This window comes from Prinia subflava, chromosome 18, assembly GCF_021018805.1.
Source record: "Prinia subflava isolate CZ2003 ecotype Zambia chromosome 18, Cam_Psub_1.2, whole genome shotgun sequence".
NCBI classification, from domain to species: Eukaryota; Metazoa; Chordata; class Aves; order Passeriformes; family Cisticolidae; genus Prinia; species Prinia subflava.
This window is the reverse complement of record NC_086264.1, coordinates 2,428,414-2,450,671: the sequence shown is the minus strand read 5'-3', so window position 1 is coordinate 2,450,671 and position 22,258 is coordinate 2,428,414. Positions and strand designations below refer to the sequence as shown.

Below are 22,258 nucleotides of genomic sequence, written 5' to 3'. Positions count from 1 at the left end.
TGGGATTGTTTCATTACTTGCTAAAAGTGTGCAAGACTTTCTTCTCATTATGGAGTTGTATACAAACCATTTAATTCAAATGACATTTGTCACAGTAGGGGAAAAAGTGTATTTTGTGTAATGGACTATTCAATTTTTTTTTTAATTCTACAAGTTCTAGTTGTCTCTGCTTCATCAAGTGCTGTGATATAAAGGGTGCCCTGGCCATTAGCTTTGGTTTGCAATATTCTGTGCTCTTGCTCACCTGCTTTGCCCAGGAACACTTTTTTAATTGCACAAAAGCCTCTTGGGTTGTTCGAGCTGGGCTCCCACCCTTGCTCCAGCCTTCAGTCCATGTCCAGAGGCATGAATCCAGATGGAGATCCAGCTGTGCTGTGCTGCCTGCTGTTAACCATCAGATGGGTGGGGTGAAGGTGTGTGCCTTGGAGCAGGGAGCAGGGGATCAAGGGTTGAGGGGTTGCCTTTGCCAGAGCTTCGAGGGCTCAGGTTTGACAGCCCGTGCTGGGCAAAGGCCAATGCATGGCAACACCCTCCCCCTGAGCAGGATGTGGGCTTTGGAGTACAAAGCAGCTGATCAGAGATAAGCATGACAGAGAAGAGGGGTGGACTTTATCAGCAGCAGCTGCCAAGTGGGAGGTGTGTTTTAAATGCAGTGAGAGGAGAGGGCAGAGTCCTGCTGTGCATTAATCCATGGCGTGTCCTGTGTTTCAGGGAGGTGCAAAGTCAGATGCCTGGACTGGGTGTGAGGCAAGGAGCCACGTCCAGCTGCAATGAGGAAACAGCAGCGTGCACAGGTGTGGAAGGGGCCAGGCAGGCTGACAAGTAAGTAGCAAGGAGATCAGAGATCTTGGAAATGGAGATCTCAGGCTGCATGTGTGTGTATATTCAATGGTGGATTACTCCTGGCTGACTGGATCTGTGACACACCAGGGCAGCCGTGTGATTCCTCCAGGCATGGCTGGGGGAACCCTGCCTCCCACCATGGCCTGAAGATGGGTTTCACCCTGTCCACTGCTTATTTCACCAGCAGAAATCTTGGGAGGATGATGCTTTCTGGGAATTAAGAGTGGTTATTCCAAGTAACTGTGTGGTGTAGGAGCTGTGCAATATTAGCAATACAAGCACCTAATACCTAATTAGGCCTAATACCACCAAGGTAATAAACCAGAGTGAATGCACACTGGATGCAGAATGGAAAGTTTTGAGCTTCCTAACTGTTGCTCTGTAATTTTAAAATTGGAGAAACCAGCTTATCTGTGTCATCTTAATAGGCAAGCAAACAGTGATCACAAAATTAGGTCACAACTTATTTAGTTCAGCAGTCTGACAACACTGCTAGGGAGAGAAAAGGGCTCTGAAAAAGATGATGGGTAAGGTCTGAAACAATGTACAGGAAAAAAAAGTGCCACTTAGGTTTGCGTCATGGAGAAAGGTCAGGGAAAGGCTGTAAGATGAGAATCCCGAGGTAGCACTGTCATAGCAGCATTGGAGATACAAAGGGGACAACCTTGTTCTTTGGAAGCTGTGGAGAAAAAATATGCCCCCCTGCCCCCCTGCTCACAGGCATTTAATCAGCTCACAGCCTTCTTTTATTTGGGGTTCCTTCTGAGAAGCTCCCTGTGCAGGAAGGCTCTGGTGGCGTCCCTGACATCCCCCATCAACAGGGTTGCTCTTAGCAGTTTGTAGCCAAGGCTTGTGGAAGGCTTTAGGGAGCCCTTTCACAGGGGAGTGTGGTCCGTGATGTGAATAAAGACAATGGCTCTAAATGTGGTGGAAAATGTCGGGAGACAGATAAAGATAGTACTAAAAGCAATCTTACCTTTGATATATTAGAGCTGTGTTAATTATCCAAGAGTGGGAACAGCTTTGCCCTCCCAGCTATGGGTGTGATAAAGAGTGAGTTAGCTGGGAGGGGATTCGGTAGGAGTTAGCTGGAGTCTGCTGGCTGTGCTATGAGGAGGAAGGGACAGGAGGCTGTGCAGGGACAGAAAAGGTAAGATGCTGTACATAGGACAGAGAGGGTTAGACGGTCGTGCTAGGGACAGGAAGGAGAGAGCTGGAACGGCAGAAGGAAGGGAGAAGATAACAGAGAAAGAGCCAGAGCTGTATGGAGCTGCCCATGGGAGGATACAAAGAAGAGGTATGAAAGACCTCTAGATAACAAGGTCCTGATTGCTTGGAGCCCTCTGAAGTTTTTAAAGAAGCACTCTGGGTGCAGTGTCCATCTTGACTTCCACAGGAAGAGGCTTCATTGTTTTACCTGGCAGCAGCCACTTTGTGTGTTGGTGTGACCTAGATGATAAACCCCATCTGGAATGAAGAGGAAGGGGGATACACAGGATTCCTCCTCCTGTTGAGGGCGGGTCCTGGAGGGCCCTACACGTTCTCATGCTGGTGGCTCAGAGGCCACTCCATAGTTTAATTTTTTGTCAGTTCAAGTTTGTTGTCATCTCAGAGAGGAATGATCATTGACAGGACATTGCTTTGGTTTACTGAACTCTTTCTCCTGTAGAAGGTGAAAAACAGGCTGGGAAAAGGCCTCAGCCTTTTGTGGCCCAAAAGTTGGGCAGAGTAGCTTCCCTTCTGCAGGAAAGAGTTCCTCCCTCAAATAAACCCCAAGCAAAGCAGAGACTTCAATTAGTGCTTGAGCAAGGACTCGAGGCATTCCCTGGCACACATGTTATGCAAGGGTCAGGTTTTGCTGCCCTCGTTCCTGTTCCTCCCTGAAACTGCAGGCACTCACACACATGCCTCAAATGCATGAGCGGTCCCACCTACTGCTCTGGTCTGCCCCAAAGCCTCCCACTGGGGCTGAGACAGCAGTCCCAGTTTCACTGGTCCTGCACCTGGGGTCAGCCAGTAGCAGCATCAACCTGGCAGCACTTGGATGCCTGTCTCATGTACCTTAGCTCTCTTCCTGACTCCATAGAGGATCTATAGGAGAGACAGATTGGGTGCAAGATTAACTTGTTGCAATTTTCGACACTTCAGAAGCTCATTTATGCTAAATCAGAGAGCAGAGTATATTATAGGAACCACACAATCCAGTGAGATTCCCAAAGACAGTTTGTTTTTTGTAAACTCTGAGGAATTGCTCCACTGGACATCTCTTGACTGCACTTGGCCCCCCAGTCCCACCCGTCCCCATCACATAAACACCTAACAGACAATTTAGGGCTGATGTCTCTGGGAAAATGCAGCTCTGGTTATGAAACTGCTTCCCTCTGCAAGGTTGGAACTCATACTACAGCACAGCTCCTTTTCTGCCCAACACAGAATCCTGCTGCAATGCTTTCTGTCCTGAGGTGTGGGAACAGGGCTCTAGCCACAACACGGGTACCACTTCCTAATCCTGTGGTGTGAGGAGAGCAACTGGAGGTGCAGGAATTAGGGAGCAGCAGGGATACTGCTGGGCAGCCCCGGGCAGCTGTGGTGGGGAGCAGGGCTGTGGTGCTGCCCTGCATTCCTTTCAGCATGGGCTGGTGGGCCAGGTGGCCTGGGAAACGCCCTTCCCTACCGGGGCTCTCCCACTGCCGCTCTCTGCCACAGCCAGTCGCTCTCTGAGGACTCTTGCTGTGAGGCTGGATCTTGATCAGCTGCATTTTTAAAAGAAGGACTCATCCTTAATCTGCTGGGATTAAAAAAGGATGTAGTTTTACTACTCCCCAGAATTTAGGTGGTGTAAACAAGTGTTTTGCAAACCCCAGGACCAGCAATTTGTCACTGTCAGCAAAAGCAAGTGCTCTGCCCTGAATGGGGTCAGACTTGAGCCTCACCCCAAAGCCATGGTCCCACTAATGCTGCTGATTGTGGCTGCACCCAGCAGCTGGTACTGGCCCTGTGGGCTGCAGAGGGCTTGCCTCCCGAGGGTTCTTCCTGCTTCCAGCAGAGTTACTGCATCCTTTCCCTGGTGGAAAACCAAGAAATGGGAGGGAGGGCAGAGAGGCTCAGACAACAGTTCATTGGAATAATTTAAAAGTACATTCTTCAATAGGTTCAGTCTGTTTCACAGCTTTTGTTCTGCCTGCGTGGCTTCCTCTCGCAGGGTGGCTACCAAGGTCCCACCTCCCCCGGCAGGGGATGCCAGGGGACTGTCTCAGTCACTGTCACTGCCGGATTGGTGGGACACTGCCCCACGGCCGAGCGGCACCCTGAGGCAGGCAGGCAGTGCTGCCCTGCCGGTGGACGGCGAGACCTTGCTGGCAGAGGACACGCTGCGGGCCAGGGGCTGCGTGGGGAACATGATTGTGCCACGGGGGGCCTCCAGCAGCTGCCAGATCTCCCCCGAGGTGGAGCTGCCCAGGTACTCCCACGGCTGGCGCCCGCTGCCGTCCCGCACCTGCACCTGGCACCCCAGCTGCAGCACCAGCACCTTGATGACGAGCTGGTGGCCGTGTATGGCAGCCAGGTGCAGCGGCGTGTACCCGCAGCCCGAGCGGGCGTCCACGTCCAGGGCCAGCCCGACCTGGCGCGCCGCCGCTGCCAGCTCCTGCAGGCCCGGCCCGTCGCCGTGCTTGGCCAGCCAGTGAAGGACCGTGAAGCCTGATATGAAGTCCCTCTGCAGGGCCAGCTCAGGCTCTTCCAGAAAGAGCCCCCGCACCTGAGCCCAGCAGCCCGCTGACATTGCCACCAGCCAGGCGTGCTCCCGCCGTCCCAGCGGCACCAAGGGCCCCCGGCTTGCGGCATTCCTCGGGGAGCTCTTGGAGAGCACGGAGCGGGGCTGCCGCCCACAGTCATCGTGCAGTGATGCGGGGATGCCCTGCACCTCCGACAAAGCGAGCTGGCACCTGATGCTGCGGAAGACAGGCAGCGGTTCTGGGGGTTGACTCTCTGGGGCTTGGGGCACTGCGGGGCCCTGTGCTGGCAGCAAGGACTGGGGTTGGGGTGACCTGGCAAGGGGTGGCTGCAGGGAGTGGGATGGGGGCGGGAGAGTGGCAGACCGTGGCAGGGATTGGGGTGGGGGGGACCTAGCGGGGGGCAGGATCTCAGGACCTGACGGCAGCGTCAGGCTTTGACACGGGTACAGTCGCAGGACTTGAGGATGGGTTGGTCCCTCGGGGGTCAGCCCCCTGGATCCCCACGGCAACTCTGAGGATGGCCTGGTGGGGAGCTGCTGCAGGGACCTGGACTGCGATGGGGGCAGCCTGGTGGAAGGGAGCGCCTGGGGGCCTGATGAAAGCAGTGGCGATGAGGAGGGGCTGGCAGGGAGTGCCTGCAGGGACCGGGACTGGGACAGCACCTCCGGGGCGGACAGCAACGGCAAGGATCGGGATGGGGGCAGGTCGGTACGGGACAACAACGGCAGAGACCGGGATGGGGGCAGATCGCGAGGGGACAGCGCCCTGGGGCCCGATGACAGCAGCGGGGACTGAGTGGGTCCGGCGGAGGTTCGCCTCCCCGGGCTTGCTGAGGGCCGTGGGGCCTTCAGCAAGGGCATCTCGGTCGCGGGCTGCGGCGGAGATCGGGGCTGAGGCAACCTGTAGGGAGGCGGCATCTCCGGGCCCAGTGGCAGCGGTGGCGTCCGGGACGCTGTGGCAGAGGGCAACCCGGCGGCAGGCAGCGACGGTGACAGGGACCGGGGCGGCACGGCGGGGGACAGCGCCCTAGGACCCGACGGTAGCGCCGGGGGCTGGGGGCGCCCTGTGCCGCCGGGGCGAAGCGCCCAGGGGCCCGAGGACAGCGGCTGGGTCCGGTACGGGGGTGGCTGCGGAGGGGGCGGCGGGGAACGGGAGCGGGGCGGCCGGGGGCCGGACGGTGTCCCGGGGCCCGGCGCGGGGACGGCGGCGGCGGCGCGGCGCGCCCGGCGGCACTCGCAGCACGGCCCGCCGCGGCCCCGGGCGGCGCAGCCCCCCGCCCCGCCGGGCCGCCCCTGCCCCGCCGCCTCCCCGCGAGGGCCGCGCCGCCCGTCGGGGTCGCGTCGGGGCGGCGGCGGTGGCTCGTTCTTTTCCTCCTCCTGCTCCCGCTGTTCCTCCGGCGGCGGCAGCTCCTCATCGAGGAGGTCGCGGTACCTGCGGCGGAGGACGATGTCCTTGGAGGCGCCAGGGGCGGCGGCGGGGTGGACGGTGGCCAGGGAGTTGACGAGGCTCTTGAAGTACTCGCGGCGCTCCCGCCGCTGCTGCTCCGTCAGCGCCGGGTCGCGGAGGAACCGCTGGAAGTGGCGGAGCAGCGCCGTGTTGGGGGCTCGCCCCCCGGCCGCCCAGAGGAAGTCCAGCACAGCCTCCTGGCTCAGCTCCCGCGCCATGCTCCGGGCCGGCCGGCTTTCGGTGCTCGGTGCTGCGCCCCGGTGCTCGGCGCTGCACCAGGTGCGGCGGGGAAACCCGCCTCCTGCCGCGCCGGGCCTCTCCGCCTCCTCCTCCTCCTCCGCCGCCGGGCCGCCACCCCACGGTCGCCTTTGCCCGGGGTGGCGTCCCGTGGAGGTGCGAGCTCGGGTGACAGCGCTGAGAAGGGGTGACACCGAAGGAGAAAAGCAGGCTAGGGGGGCGGAAGGAGCTGAGGAGTGCGAGGGTCCATTGCTGATGGGCAGTGAGACTAAAGAGCTGCTTATCAGTCATTGTGTCAGTGAACGGACAGGAGATGATAGGCACAAATTTAAATGCAGAAAATTCCATTTGTGTGTGAGGGAAAACTATTTTACAGTGAGGGTGGTCAGCTGTGGGAAGAGGTTGGCTGGAGAGGGTGGGCCTCCATCCTCAGGAACATTCAATGCTCCATGAGACATCTAAACACCAGAGGTGCCTCCCAACCTGAACTGCCCTGTGGTTCAGTGACTTAGGAGAACTGGCAATAAAGATTCACAAGTGTGCTGTGGTTTGGGGTAGCTGGTATTACAATTGTGTGGGACTGTGCCCCTGTATGATAACCACACACAAATAGCACAAGTATCTGCAGTCAAATCATATCTTATCTCATCTCTGCATTTGCTGCGTGGCTGAGAGAGGCTGGGCACACGTTGTACCATTGTGGGGATCTCAGTTTGTTCTGTACTGCCCATGCTGCTACCACAAGTGTGTATATAACAGCTGAGAGGGATGGTAAGATCAGTGCCCCTGTGGGCAGTGTGCACTGTGCACACCAAACAAATGACAGCCCCTGCCCCAAGCAGCGACTGAATAGTGGGCAGAAAGTGTGGGAGAGAAGGTGTGATGGATTTTCTGTCTTGCAGGCAGAGAATGGAGGAACTGAGCTCAGTGTAGGCACCCTGGCTTTAAAGAGGTCTGGATCAAACCCTAAGTCACACTTCAGAAGTCATCTCTGCTGCAGGCTCCTGGCTATCCATAAGTATTTTTAGCTGCCTGTCATGTAAGCAGCTGGAATATCCTCCAGCCTGCTGCAAACCCAGCAGTGTGTGCAGCTCTCACAAACCACGGAGAGAGATTGGTATAGATGCTGTGTACCAGCTACACACCATTGGCAGTGTTCATCTGGATAGGGTGCAGGTGCTGGGGAGAGCGTAAGGCTCATGTTAGTATTTTCTCACTTTGCACATTCCTGTGCTGTTCTCCAAGGCACACATTTCTCCTTCCTCTTCTGATGAGCCCTGGATTGCAGTCACAACAGCATTTGTTAGCAGTGTGCTCTCAGCAGAAGCGACTGAGAGCAAATGAATGGAGCATAATAATTGCAGCTGTGATCACAAATAAGAAAAGAGGGTGGACTGTGAAGATAAAAATCCAAATAAACAACAGTGGCAAACCTTACTATGAAAAGTGTTGCTTTGGCTTAATGAACTAAGGCTTAAGCAGGAGGCTTTCCGAGGTACCCTGTTGGCTGTGACCTATTTGGTTGTGACAAGCTGTTGATGCCCTTTGTAGGCACATGCCAAAGTCTGCGGAGAGGGTAGCTCCCTTTGGTTCAGGGGCAGAGTCCCTTACAGGCCGGGATGAAGAACACATTATGGGTTTAAGGTGGTGTAATGCTGCAGGCAGGCAAGGAAAAGTTACCTGGGCTTGCTTTGTCACCAACTTCATGCTGAGAGGTTTAAAGAGACTCTTGTTTCCCTTTATTGTCCAGTCATTTACCCTGTCTGCAAGTGGGTCACTTTTGTTTGAGGGCAGGGCTCTTCAGAATGGCTGAATTTATCACTGTCTCACCCTCTTTGGGGGTTTTGGCTGCAGCTGGTCTTTTGATTCTTTGGGTGAAATTTGAGTGAGCACTGAGTAGAACTAATCACAACATGGAGGCAGGATCAAGCACTACTTCAACATTAAGGGAGAAAAAAAAAAAGAACAAACCAAACCCCACCACTTAATCTTGTAGGTTTCTGTTGCCCCAGAAGATAGTGCCTTTAGGGAGCTCCTTACCCATGTTTGTCTTTAAACAGGAGGGAAGTTACCAAATTTTTGTGTCTGCTTGGGTATCTTCTCATCCCATTTAACTGATAAATTACCCTGCAATGACACAAAAGGGCATTCAAGCCCCTTTTTGTACTCTGTGTGCAAAATGATGCCCAGCAGCTTTGGGAACACTGAAACAGTTCCTGTGGGGTCTCTAGAATGAGGGGCTGGCAATTCCCTTTGGCCAGGCGTTGATTTGTTAGCAACAGGTGTGAAACTTTGAGGAACAAGGTGCTGAACACTAGGACTTACAAAGAACTGCACTAGCTGAGATCTGGGAAGGTTGCAGAACATTTCTTTGTGCTGATGGTTTTCTCCTCCTGCCCTTTCAGCATGGCCAGCCATACCCAGGAAGGTGTATGTGCATGAGTATCGAGGAGGAAACTCGGCCACAGCTCTCCCAGCTCCAGGCCAAGGAAGAACACGTTGAGTCACATCAAGGTTTTGTGAGTGCAGGAGATTTTCGTGTTGGTTGAGTTATGCTGATGCAGGAGTATCATGCATCTCTAATCCAGACAAGGGGAAGCTCTGTCTACCTCACCCACAGGTGCCACAAAGACAACTCTTTAGATAGGATCACCACGTTTCCACTAGAGGCTGCACTGGTCCGGGAGCATTTCCCAGCGCAGGCTCGTTCAGCACCTCCTCACCTAGAGCTGTGCATGCAGTAGGAATTTGCTACAAGAGCAATAATAAGTCTAGTGCTGAAGCCTCCCTCAGATATTGGCATTAACTCCTAACATTTTAGAATTAGAAAAGCACTGCATCAGCTATGCTTGCAAAATGTTCCTGGTAGACACCCTCGGATGTCTGTTGGTGTAGCAGCTTTGCTGGTGAGAGCTGCACCTGTGTCCAGCTGAGGGCACTGCCCCGTACAGATCCTCAGCTGCTGTAGGGAGCAGGTCAGGTAGTGCACTTCCATTGGTTCTGGCTCAGGCTGTGGGTGCGGGAGCTGGTGTGGGTGACCATCTCCAGGATCAGCTCCTGAGTTCTTCAAAACACAGTCATAAAAGCTGCAGGAAGGAGATACCTTGCCTCTGTAGCCCTTTTCAAACAGCCGTGTGTTACTATGTAGCCATACAGAAATGGCTTTTGGTGGGGAAAGGTACCAGCTTGACATCGGAGGGACTACAAATGGTAGGTGTACTGTGGAGCTCTGTTTGCTTTCCACTACGCCAGGTCATTTACTTGTGCTCTCAGCTTTTATTCTGTTGGCTTTTTTCTTTTGATTCTGTGGATGTTAACATATGGGGGTAGTTCTGGTGTGTCCATAATTCAGTGCATCCTTCATGTGTGCAGCAAATAGGGTCTCGTCTTCTGTAGCCCTTTGGGGTTTTATGTCTCACAAAGCCATGCAGGGCACTTTCTTCATCACTGCCTTGGTCAAAGATTTGCAAGCAGACATATTGAGCTTAGCCCTAAGACTCCCCCATTTTAGGTAAAGGGATATGCTCAGCACCAGGATGTTAAGTGTTTCTCTGCTGGAGCAGCAAGGAGCCAGCTATGCTTCTCTTCATCCCTGGAAATCATTTAGTGAAGTGGGAGAACAACTGGCCACTGTGGCTGCTGTTCAGTATACCAAGTTTGTTGAAAAACTGTGTGTGTGTTTGACAGAAGAGAAGTGCTGGGAGAAACCAGAGGAATGAGGTGGCAGGTTTTGTCCTCTGTGCTATTACACAAGCGAGTTAAGGGCTGCCGTGTGCCTCCTTGTTAGAAGTACCTCTTTGCCGAATCCCTGCGCTCCTTCTTCATCTAACTGCTGGTAGGAGGACCCTGCTGATCGCTTGCTTGGCCATCTCTTTGCAAGGGTCTCTGGAGCAGATATGTCTGTGCGTTCAGCTTTGGGGCTGCCAGGGTGGGCGAGAGAGACCCTTCGGGGTTAAGGGGACGGGTACCCGCGGCCCGGTGTGGGGGGCGTGGGCAGGAGGGGGATTAGTGGGGTTACCGCTGGGCACTGACTGCAGCCCCCCGGGGCTCCCGCTGACTTTCGGGGTTCGCCCAGAGCCGGGGCGGTGCCGGCCGCCCGCCCGCGCTGCCCGGCGGCCCCGGGGGAGGGCCGGGGGGGTCCCGCCTCGCCGCCCGGCCCCTTTGCATTGCGCATGGGCCCTCCCCGCCGGGTGGCCATGTTGCAGTGCTAGCAGGCAGCGCAGAGGCGGCGGGCGGCAGCGCAGCGCAGCGCAGAGCACCGCACCGCGATGGCCGTGGCCGTGGGCAGACCGGCGGTGCGCGGGGCCGGGGGGCGGCGGGGGCGGCGCGGGGCCGGGGCCGGATCCCCCGAGCGCGGATCGCCGGGGCGCGGCGGCGGCGCTGCCGGGGGCTGCAGGGGCGCAGCGCCGGGGATGCCGTGCCGGGCGCTGTAGGGCTGCGGTGCCCGTGGGGGGCTGCGAGGGGCTGCGGGGGCGCGATGCCGGAGGGCACGGCGGGCTCGCCGCGGCGCGCCGCCTCTGCCCCTTTCCGGAGCCGAGGGGGCCCGCGCAAAACTTTTTTTGGCCCCGTGTTGGGGCCGCGGCTCGTGATTGCGGCGGGGCCGTGGCGGCGGCGGGCAGCTGCTCTCGGAGCCCCGCGCTGCCAGCCCCGCGGGCACGGGGAGGCGGCGGGGGTGGTCCCGGCTGCGCCCGCCGCGGCTGAGGTGTTGGTGCCTTGCCGCGGGTGTTTCTGCCCTCCGCTGCCCGTGGATGGGAAGAGCTGAGAGCGGGAAGGGCTGTGCCCCGTGCGGGTGGGCAGCCAGCGGGCGGGACGTGCCCGCGGTCCCCGGGAGGCTGCGGCGGGCAAGGCGCGGCAGTCCCGGCATGGAAGTCTTCCGAGGGGCACGCGTGTCCTGCATTTTCCAGCGTGACCGTTTCTAAGAATGTGGTGGCCGAGAGGGTTTTTACTTTCGTAAAAAGACAAAAGATTTACATCTCACAGGGAGAAAGTAAAAAATAAAACCCAAACCCACAAAAACTAAAAGATGCCGATAAAGAAAAGCGAGTTTCTCTTGCGTCCAGCTTGCAGAAACGTGAATGAAACTCCACCGTGACCAGACTGAATGCACTTTTGTGCATGGTCGGCCAGGGGAGGGAGAGACTTGACCGACTTCCCGGTAACTTTTTCAGTGCTTGGGAGTGACATGGAAGTTGTCCACGAGTGGAGGACTTGAATGTGACTCCCTCTCAAAATAAGAAAATGGTTTGTGTTCAAGATGTGACCAGGATGAGACAAGTTTCTTTTAACGTTTACTATGTGCTTATGGATCTGCGAGGCTGTATGGTTCCTCTGATGTGGCAAAGCAAATGTATGGAGATGGGGTTAATGGTGTTACTGGAGGTGGGGAAGTTATGCTACTAAGGGCTGGTGTTTCTTAACCATATATATATAATTATATTTATTATAATTTATATATAATTATAATTTATATAATATATAAATTATACCAGCCATTCGTAAAGCTTCTTTTGAAATGTTTCCTTGATCTTAAGGTCTAAAGCATGCTTGGAAATGGAAGTTTGTCTTTCAGTGTAAGAATATGCATTGAAATCATGGCTTCAGATGGTTTTTTAGGGCAAGCTGAAGGGTATTGCCAAGCAGAGCCTTTTGGTTTTGTGTGGAGCAGTAACTTTGCAGCATGAATAGGCTCAGGGACGTGGCTTATTGCAAGACGTGATTGCTGTTTGTTCTTGTGGATGTATTTGGTGCTTTTATTTTGTTATTGTGTTAAACTGGTGCTGCTACTGAGCCTCTTGGGTTATTTTGATTAATCCAAGTCCAGGGGCCATCCCAGAACAACATCCACGGAGGGTTTTGCACCAGTTAAACCAATTTCTTGTCTGTGGACCTCTGAGTCCAGTCCAGTGGGACTGACTGCAGGGTAAAGCATCGCTCAGCATGAGAGAAGCATGTGCGTGTAGGAGAGGGAGGGAGGAGGGTACTCAGCTTCCTTGCAAGCAGCTGGTGGGCAGACCGTCCATCCTCCAGAACCCACGCTTTTTGGATAAGGGACTTGTTTTATCTTGGGCTGATAAGAGAAGAAGGGACAGTTGGCTGGCATTCAGGAGATATTGGGGATGTTCTCTCTTATGTACCTCCTTATCTAATCCTCTCTGCTCCCACTTTGCATGCTGCAGTTGTGATGCTGGGAAGGTGGCAGGGAGTTGGAAGGAATAGTTAATTATATGTTAGAGCAAGGCAAGACTGGTGAACGTTTGCCTTTCCAACTTTCTTACAAAATATAATTAAGTGGAGCCGTGAGTGGCATGCATCTTGTTGGAGGGAGAATTAAAGGAAGGGGGAAAGAAAAAGGAAAGGAATGAAACCAAAAGCGAGTCAGTTGGAGTTAAAATGATGATAACATTCCTGAGTCACTACCTTTTACATCCTGGCAGGATATGACATTATGTTAATTGTAAAAGTATGCATACAAAAATTACTTCAGCAAACTGCTCTGAAGTGTCTGTGTTTAATTGCAGCTGAGCAGGGCGTGTTTTGGTAGGATGGGCGGCTTTCTTTTTAAGGCCCAGATCCCACAGATGTAAGGCACATGTGTAATGTGCTGCCTGTAATTTCATTTGACTTAATGGAGACTGAACTCCACATGCAAATGTAAAGGCATGCATAAGCAAAGTTTTGGCAGGATTGGTGCCGGGAGCTGCCGTGGCAGCTCTCAGCTGATAAAAGCCATGCCTGTGCTTAAGCATGCACCAGGCTGAGAGGATGCTGTGGTCATCTGGGCTCAGTGTGAGATAAGCCACATCCAGTCTGGAGGCTTTTGAGATGTGCTGGATAGGGGACACTTCTCTTCCTCTTGAATTACTTTCCAGCATCTTGATCGATGTTGGATGGTTTCTTAGTAGATCAGAGCGTGGAAGAGGGCACTGGCCTACCTACCCTCTCTTTATGTATTTATCCTAAATGTTTACAGAACCAGAGCTTGGTTGTGTTACAGTACTGAGACTCAAGTTCACTCAAGAGTATACATTGGTGTACCCCTCTCTCCAAGTCTAACAAAAACTGAGGGAAAAATGAAGCTGGAATGCAGATTTTGCATGGGAACCATAGCAAACATTATCTGAGAGATTAAAACAGCACAGTGTATTCTTATTCTTCAGTCTGTTTTAAAAATACTTGATAATGAGAGACTGCTGGTTTCCATGGAGGGGAGGAAGGAGAGGGAGATGGGAAGGTAGAGCAGGGCTGAAGCCTCTGTGCTTTGTCTTTGAGCAGAGATTGGCTGACACCCGCTGGGGTCAGTGAGAGCTGGGGCAGCGCCTTTGGAGAGCCACATCCGTGTGTGCTGCTGGGTGCCTCGGGGCCACCACGACCACTGGCTTGGGACAAGGGATGGGCACCAGGGAAGGGGGTGCCCCATGTTTGTGCCCTGCGGGGCTGCAGACCCCTCACAGTGCACATGGTGATGCTGTGGGTGTGGGTGGCTGCTGAGGTGGCCAGGGCACAGGGTTTGGCTTCCTTGCATGCTGCTGCCAAATGGGGCTTTTGGGCCTGGCCTGGCTCAGCTGTCTGCACCAAGGAAGAAGCCCTGGGTGGTGCACACAGGACTGTACTTCAGTTTGTGACCTCTTTATTTCCTTTATTCACCTCGGTGCCTTGTTTGCAATAGGGAATTCTTTCAGACAGTTCTTGCTGCTTCTGTTGATGTTAACAATGGTGGGAACCTGCCTCCTCCTTGCTTTTATTTCAGCACAGCCTGGGTCATGGGACAGGTTGTGTGTCCAGCCCACCACACGCTCAGGACCGTGAGCTTTTGCAGTATGAATGAGCTGAGCTGGAGCCAGGACCTCATGGAGATACTTGGAAAGTCCTTACTTTGTGTAGGTGAGGTGATGGGGAAGCAATTTTAGTGCCTGAGTAAGACCCCTAAAATAATGATGGGGATTGATTAGGTAAGCAGCATGAATCTGAGAAATGAAATATTTACTCAGAGCTGAGGCATGTTTTATATGTCCCCTTCCCACCCCTGCAGCCCCTGAGAGAGAGTGCTTTCCTGGCTGGCTGTCTACTCTGAAGCCATCTGAGGGTTGTTGCTTCTCTTGTGGCCTTTCTGTGGCTCTTGGAGGTGATTCTGGGAGCATGGGCGTGAGGCTGCTCAGTGCTTCCTTGGCAGGAGAGATGCCAAGGGCACTGGGTCTTCTGCTGGCTTGGCAAATGCTGTAGCTTCATCCAGCCTTGCCCTTGGCGTGGTTTGGCTCTAGGCTTCAGTCCTGTGAGCTGCAGGGGCTCTTTCAGGAAAAGATACTGAAGCAGTTTTAGTGTAGAACAGTTGGATGCAACCAGGTGATGTAAAAATAAACAAAAAAAAGCCTCCCAATAGTACTCAAAGCTTTTTTTAGGTACGCTGTGTAGCTGCCTTCACTTCCAGCTCTGTGAGCAGCTCTCCAGCCCACTGGAGTAAGCGATGCGTAATAATGGTTCAGACAAACACCACGGCATGGGGAGAGCTCAGAGGCACGGGGAGAGCTCAGCGCTGCTGCTGCTGCTGGAGGAGGCTCTGGAGCACAGACACGGAGCCAGCTTTGGGCTCTCGCTCCCTTAGCTAACAGCAGCCCTAACAGGAATTTACCCCTAATGTTGTTCTTGTTGTGTGGATTCAACAAGTCCTTGTTTGAGTCCACTGTGCAGCAGCAGTAAGAGATGCTCCTTCTTGGCTGCTTCATCCAGTGTGGATGCCTTTCCCCGTGCTCTGCACCATGGTGCCTGGTTTAGACATGGACTTTGTTGCAAGTACTGTTCTTGTCTGCACCTTGGGCAGGTGTGATGAAGGGGTGGGTGTAGGCAAGGTCCACTTGGCCACGCACAAGGTGCTGAAGGAAGAGCCACAAGAAGGAAGAACAGCTCCCTGTGGTTTTCCTTTAGCAGTATCCAGCCTTTCTGGAAACTTTCTCCCTCTCTGGAGTGCTCTGCTTGTCCCATCTTAGTGGTGCTCTGCTGGCACAAGCTGTAGTCCAAAGGCCATTACTGCCTTTCCCTGCTAGTACAGTTATTTTGCTGAGCTCTGTGATTTATGAGACTTGAGCTATCTTTGGGACTCGTTACTTAAAAATACAGGCTATGTCCATGTTTTTGGCGACATAGGCTTAGGATCTGAATTTGCAATTAGAGATCTTGAAGTGTCTGAAAATAGGAAGAAGCTGCATCTTTTCTTGCAGGCTTAAGGTTTTTGTTTTCTGTAGTAGCATCCCACATAAGGTGCTGTCAAAGAGCAGACTGCTGCTGTTTTGGGGAGCTGGTGTTTTCTTCCCTCTGAGCTTACAGCTTCTTTAGATCTTTCTATTGTCTAATTGGATTTTCTCTTTCTGGGTTTATTTTCAGATGGGATCTAGCTGCTGGAAATATGTTATTGAAGTACTGTAATTGTGGGTTATTTCTTTACCAGATTTGCTCATGAATACTTGGCACAAGCTAATAGAAAAAGACGTGGTTAAAAACACTTTGGTTTTGCCACAGTTGTTGCTCCTGCTTTGCCAGCAGCTCCTGAGAACTGATTCCTGTGCACAGCAGTAGTTCTAATATAAATTGTTCCTGGAAATCTGCATGCCTCTCATGTCTTTCATTCAGGAATTATATTAACCTCTCTCACGTGATGGGTGTGGAAGCGAGGAACTGTTTTGACTCCTGAGTGGGATATTTTTAAATGTCTTGCTGGGCTGTTTGGGGCTGTCAGTGGATCTGGAGGTGTTCTGCCATGTCTAGGTGTTTCATATGTGGCTTCACTAGGTGAAAAGTGAACTACAACGTCCTGTGTAAGCAAAAGACTCAACAGAACTTATTTGCCAGACGTGTTGAATGCACCAAGTGTGCAAAGTGCTTTGTGTAAGCACATGAACTTGGCTTGAATTAAGCTTCTGGCAGTCTGGTGGTGGCAGCTCTGTTTTTGTCTGTAGAGAAAGTGAAAGGATCAAGTTGGGAGGTGGCTCGTTTGGTGAACCCATGAGCTTGTGGCTCCGCAGGGCAGCGCAGAGAGGAGTTCACAGGGAGTACAATACTGTGAACTGCAGCAGAGGTGGAATTGCAGGGCTGCTTTTAATCTCCCACCTGTAGCCACAGACACATCTTGGTGTTTTGACGCACACAAATCATCTCCCTTCAGCCCCTGTGTAAACTCTTCTCCTCTGATCTGGGTCAGCCTGGAAGCTTTTGGCAGCTTTCAGATGCATGAACAATGCCAGGCTGATGGTCCTGGCTGTATTTTTCTAGGACAGAATTTGGCAGGCAACAGACTACCTTGGAAATGAGGAACTTGCAACCTGGAAAGGTGAAGGTACCAGGTTATGACTAACACTCATTCCTGGCATCCCCCTGCAGGGACATGGATTTCCCCACATCACCTGGATGTGTCTAGGAAATGTACAGGCTTGCCAGTAAAGAGGTTGTGCATAAACATAGTTGGATTTTCCTTTTCTTGCTTCATCTGTGATTGAAGATTTTTCTTTTCTCTGTTGTCTCCTTTACTTTTAGTTGGTAGGATGACATTTCTTGGATATCTGCAGAATGAACACATAAGCAGCATGGCTAATATTATTTCAATAGTCTTTGTTGTTGTTTTGTTCCTAGTTTGAGGTGTCAAGCTGGTATTGTCAGAAACTTGAATTAAGTAACTGGAAGCAGGACTCATTTATTCTGAGCTTTTGCAGTGAAAAGATTAGGTTGTCATACTGCGAGCAGGTATTGCTCCCTGTAAATGCTGGAGTGATTATGAGGCTTAACGCAGCCATCTGGGACTGAACATATGCACAGTCCTCAAATCTTCATGTCAAGGCCCCAAGAGGAGCAGGGATTTTGTGGTATCGTCTGGTGACAAATCACACCACTTCATCACCACATCCATTGGCTGCTGCTTTTTCCTCCTTCAAATCTGTTTCATGTCTGGGTTGGCCTATGGCAGGCCTCATTATACCTTTGCTTTTTTGAGCAGTCAGAGTTCTGAGCTCTGAGATTTTTTGCCTGAGTGTAAGCACAAGGTTATGGACACTGGAGGAGGGGTGTGGAAGTAATTTTTCAAATCTTGTTTCAGCAGTTTATCTAAAGATTCCCACAATTCTGGCCAGGTAACTCAACTCCCTGCTACTGTGGTTTTCTTAGCAGAAGAAACAACCAATCAACCATTATGCCTTTGTTAGCCTATAGAATCAGAAGATCAAGATTTTTAATTACATTTGAAAAGACTTTTGTTGGTTTCCTGTATCTTGTATATAATTTCCAAGGCAAGAGAAATCCCTAGTGTGTTTAAATGAATGCTTTTCTGCCACAAAGCTCTCTTTTATCACAGAAAATGCCAGCCTAGTCTCATTCTGTTTCATCTGCCTCATTAATATTAAATACATGGCACTTTAATATGGCAGCCGGAGCAAAAGCAGGGAATTTCAGCTAATATCTGACAATGGAAAGCTGAGATTAAAAGATATCAGAATGCTGTTGCCATATATAAATTAACTGGCATTTTCCAGGAGCATTTGACCTAATTTATGTCAGTTCTTTTCTCCCCCTGCTCCCTTAAATCTTTCCATCTTTGAGTGAGCCCTTACATCCTCCTGCCTTTCTCACAGGCTTGGTTCAGTCTTCTGGTAGAGGGAAGGGTTTGGTGATTGCAGCACAAGTCCCCGGTGTCCAGTGGAGGTAAAAAGTGGCACCAGATCTGGGAGCTCTTTAGTGCTGGGGAGAGCCTTCATGGAAGAAGTGTGGACTTGGGCTGTGGGGCAGCTCTTCAGGGAAGCTGTGATAGACTCTCCTGATGCTCTGAATTACAAAGAACCAGGCTGAAAGTAAAAGAATGAACAACTTTTCCGAGAAATGCCTCCCGTTCTGGGACATGCAGTTGATGGTCACTGAACAATTGGAACGATTCACGTCACTTTCTGATGTGTGATTGAGTAGTACTGTCAGGGGACCTTGGGTTGAGTTTTTCCAGGTAGCTGAATATTCACCCGGCTGGAAAACACTCCTGCTATTCAGTGTTTGGAGTTGAGCAATTATTAATTATTAGAGCAGTAATTACTAGAGCCACTTGGGATTAGGGTTTGTGTGGCTGACATGCTGCAAGTGTTTCGGCCTCTGATTTGGTGTGTGGTCTTGGGCAAATGCCATTGTCTTGGTGTGCCTTTGTTTTCTGCGTGTGTAAAGCAGGAGAAAATTCCCTCCCTTGTTTTGTGAGGTGCCGAGCTGTGATCAGTGAATTAATAGCACACCATAGTCACCTCTGCAGACCTTGCCCTGTTGCAGCAACACAAGAGAACTTGTGGCACAGAGACATTACCAGATTAATGCCTTTAATTAAAACTACCTTCAAGAAAATAACTATTCAAATAGGGTAATATGCAAGTTGTGTTTTCAAGGAGATATAACAATAAGGAGGAAGAGTTTAAAGGTGAGTAGTGTGAGTAACTCTGACCTTGTTTCTCTGGGTTTGCATGAATGCAGTTGAGGGCAATTTTCACACGGAGCATTCCTCAGAGATACTTAATTTCTCTGGTGTAGGCCAGAACCATTTAAACACAAAGCCAGAGGTGTTTTGTTGCTTAAACAAAATGTTATTTGAAATTGTGTGTTGCCACGTGACTCCTGTCTGTTGCTGAACACAGCTACATTTCCTCTAGGTTTGGCTTTGCCAGGAATGGAGCTCAGAAAAGCATTCTTTTTCCAGTGGGATGTGCTTTACAGGATTCTGATACAACCTGAGGAAAGCATGATTTTTGCAGCCTAACCAAGTAACCTGATGATTTCTTCCAGTGGGTTGAGCCAGAAAGCCAGAAGTATAAATCCAGGCTAGCTGTGATACAGTTTATATGCTGTACGGGTTTCAGTTTGAAGGGAACTATAAAGTTCACACAGGCTAGAAAATGTTTCTGGCATGAAGTAGGTGGTTGGTCCCTATGTAAAATACACAGTAATGAGTCCCAAGGGAAGGGCGTGTGGATGTTGTCAGTATCCACACTGTGGTAAATGTATCTTTTTCTGAGCTGTGTGTGCTGAAACATCTTGGCCATTGGAAGCTGCTCAGGGCTGGAGCCTGGTATTCCCGTTGTGGTGCCCTGCCTTGCAGAGGAGGAGTAGCCCAGCATCTAGGGTTCAGTGGTGGTGGGTGGAAGGAAGGAGGATGGAGATGGCTGGATGTGTGCCATCCTCCTGGGTACTGTGTAAGTAGGAAGGTTATGCAAGCCCACTCTTGAGGTTTATGCTCCAGTTGGAACCCTTGGGGGCTACTGAGTGACCTGAGAAAATGTGAATTAAGACATCAAGTGCCCGAGGAAGGGCGTCTCCAGCCCGCGCTGACTCCTGGGGTCGGCATGTGCTGCTGGCCAGGAGCAGGCACAGGCTCTTGGGCTGTGCTGGTGCGTGACGTGGGAGCCCTCATGCTGCATGTACAGACTCAGCTCCTTCTCCTGGACAGCCGTGGGAGGGAGAGCTGGGCATTAGCCTTCCTCTTTGAAGGCTTCCCAAGTTCCTCAGCAGGTATTTATCTGTCAGACCCCAGCTGCTCTGAGAGATGAGCAACCCAGGCAGGGCTGCTTGTGGCTTTGTGCATCACCTCCTGCTCTAAGCAACGTGGAGGTGGAGACTGCATCTTAATAAAGAATATGCAGCAGCAGATCCCTTGCTTTGGTATCTCATTAAATAACTGGAGCCAAGGGCAAAAACGTGCACCGCACATGGGAATTGTGCCCCAGTTTTGGGATAGGCGGGTCTGCAGCACTTGGAGTTACAGAGCATGTCAGAGCAAGGAGCTCCTTCATGTGAACTAATCTCCCCTAGACCTCTGCAGGAAGCGCTTGCTTGGAGCGGGCTTAATTTGCCTTGGGGTGTGTTTGTCTTCCCAAATCTTTAGGTTTGGCTCCATAAATTTGCGACAGGATTTACCTGCTCTGTCAGGTCTTTGCAGCCGGGCTGCTGCAGGAGCTGAGCGGGCGCAGCGGAGCCTGCTCATCTGTCACAGTCGCTCTCGCTGCGCAGGACTCGTGCTCAGCTGCTCGTGCTGTGCGCTGGCCCCGCGGCTCGGCCCGGCTGAGCAGCCCGGGGCTTTGCTGGTGGAGGGATCCTGGCGTGCCCTACTGCCTGTCCTGGTGCTTCCAGGGAAAGAGAGGAACTGAGGGGAAAGGAGAGTGAGAAATCTGAGTACTGCGAGCACAAAAAGCTACAGTGTAAAGTAACTCTGGGAGGTGCAAGCTAATGGCGAATCCTCTTGCTTATTGTTGTTATTTGGAGAAATGGCCTTGCAAAATGTTCCGTTCCAGAAGCTGTCCTTGAGCTATGGATTTCAACCAAGAGCAGTGCAATATGTATCATCTGCACTCATAAGGTTGCAAGTGTTTGGATTGTGTTTAGCTTGACTGTTCTGGAGAAATCCAAGCAGCTGGACTGTCCAGAAGCATAGTACTCCAGAGAATTCAGTGTGTTTGTTTTTGGGGTGTAAAGGAGAATAACACTGGAAGTGTCGGTTTCGTTTAACTCTGCTCTGTAACAAGCAGTGACATGGGTTGCTACAGCACAAGTCTTGACAGGAGGGCAGAAATTAAAATTAAATCTAAATCCAACTGCTTCTGCTTTCCCTTCGAAGTGCAAACATGGCTGGGGTGGACAGTTGAAGCAGAATGTGGTGGCCAACATTAATTAATCTGTGGGGGTGGATACTGGCTCCAGTTTAACCTTCTAGCAGGACTGCTCCAACAGCTAATGGATGTTGCAGCAGCTTGTGTATGGAATAATTTATGAATTTGGAAGAACACGATTCCAGGGAATGTGGGTGAATGCCAGTGGTTTGCAAACCTCTGCCAACGGTCTTGTGAGCAGTGGGCTGCTGTGGGAAAAATAACATTGGATTAGTGCAGAGTAATGTTTGGAAGTGTCCCACTTAGCTCCTAAAGCCTGGCCCTTGTGCAGAGCTGTGCTGGGCTCTCAGCAGGACACTCTGAAGTAGCAGAAATGCATCAAATACGCATCTGCTGCATGCACCGAACAAGAAGTGGGGAGCAGCACAGGGAGACGTTTTTAGCTACAGGCTTTTCCCAAGCAGCCTTAGCAGCATCTTTGTCATTTGGGAGGACAATTTCCTTGCTCCAGGTAATTGGACTGTCTGGGCACATGCCAGACCACTTGATCTTGCAGCTCCAGGGCAGCTCGGTCCACTCCAGACCTGTCCCCTGGCTTGGGAGCTGGTGTTGGGCGCCTTTTCTGCAGCCGAAGGAATGGACGCCTTTCCTCGGCACCAGACTCCAGAGGCGGATGGGAGCCCAGCAGCACTCCAGGCCTCTTTCCAGCTTTTTAGGCTCCTGCTTTTAATTAAACTGTCGCGACACTAGGGCAGCCGGGGGATGACTGAGATACCAGGAGCCAAAGGTCTGGCTCACAAAGGTGTATGGGAGCCTTGGAATGTGGATGGGAAGCCTTTGACAGCGTGTAGGGCAGGATTGGTGCCTGCCTCCCACTAATTGTGGTTTATTTGCTCTCTGCTCATCCATCCGCTCTGTGGCAGGGCTGAAAACATCTCTGAGGTCTGGGTTTAATAACAGTGTGTCCTCTCGGCTGAGGGTAACCTTAGGTGATAGCTACCCCTTTGCAAGCCTTCACTGTGCAGAAGTTGATGTGCACCACTTACCTGTGAGGATCTTTGTGGATTTGAGATAATTACAGAAGGCTCCGAGGAGATTTGCTGTACTTGATCTGTGTTACCTGGCATTTCTTTGCACTTACGCCTCTTGGCTGGGTCACACGATAGAGCAGTGCTTGCCTCTGAGCAGCTGCCTGCCTGCTGGATCACTTGTTCTCCTCATGGAGCTTATCCCTTTGCCAGCCATGAAAACATCTTCCCTCACACTTCCTGTCCAAGTGTTGCTTCTGCTGTGTGTGTAAACGACTGCTTGATCTCTTGTTACAAATGCCCATTGTTCCAGTGGACACGTTGAAATGCAACATAATCCTCCAATGTTCTGGAGATTTGACAC

At 51.8% G+C, this 22,258-nt stretch overlaps 2 protein-coding genes across 2 annotated transcripts in view; one reads left to right on the top strand and one right to left on the bottom strand.

The window, feature by feature from the left end:
• The window catches only part of SEPTIN11 (septin 11), a 215,859-nt gene that overhangs the window by 157,350 nt on the left and 36,251 nt on the right, over positions 1-22,258 (top strand). Inside the window, exon 2 of the mRNA XM_063415495.1 lies at positions 10,502-10,555. Coding sequence (XP_063271565.1) covers positions 10,529-10,555 — 27 coding nt within the window. The 5' untranslated portion in view covers positions 10,502-10,528. The remainder of the gene's footprint in view (positions 1-10,501; positions 10,556-22,258) is intronic.
• SOWAHB (sosondowah ankyrin repeat domain family member B) lies at positions 3,941-6,374 on the bottom strand. The gene has a single exon (XM_063415264.1). The coding sequence runs from the start codon at positions 6,239-6,241 to the stop codon at positions 4,097-4,099; it is 2,145 nt and encodes a 714-aa protein (XP_063271334.1). The 5' UTR covers positions 6,242-6,374; the 3' UTR covers positions 3,941-4,096.

Excerpts from the sequence above, each read along its gene's own strand:
- SOWAHB (XM_063415264.1), bottom strand. The coding sequence starts at position 6,241 with ATGGCGCGGGAGCTGAGCCAGGAGGCTGTGCTGGACTTCCTCTGGGCG.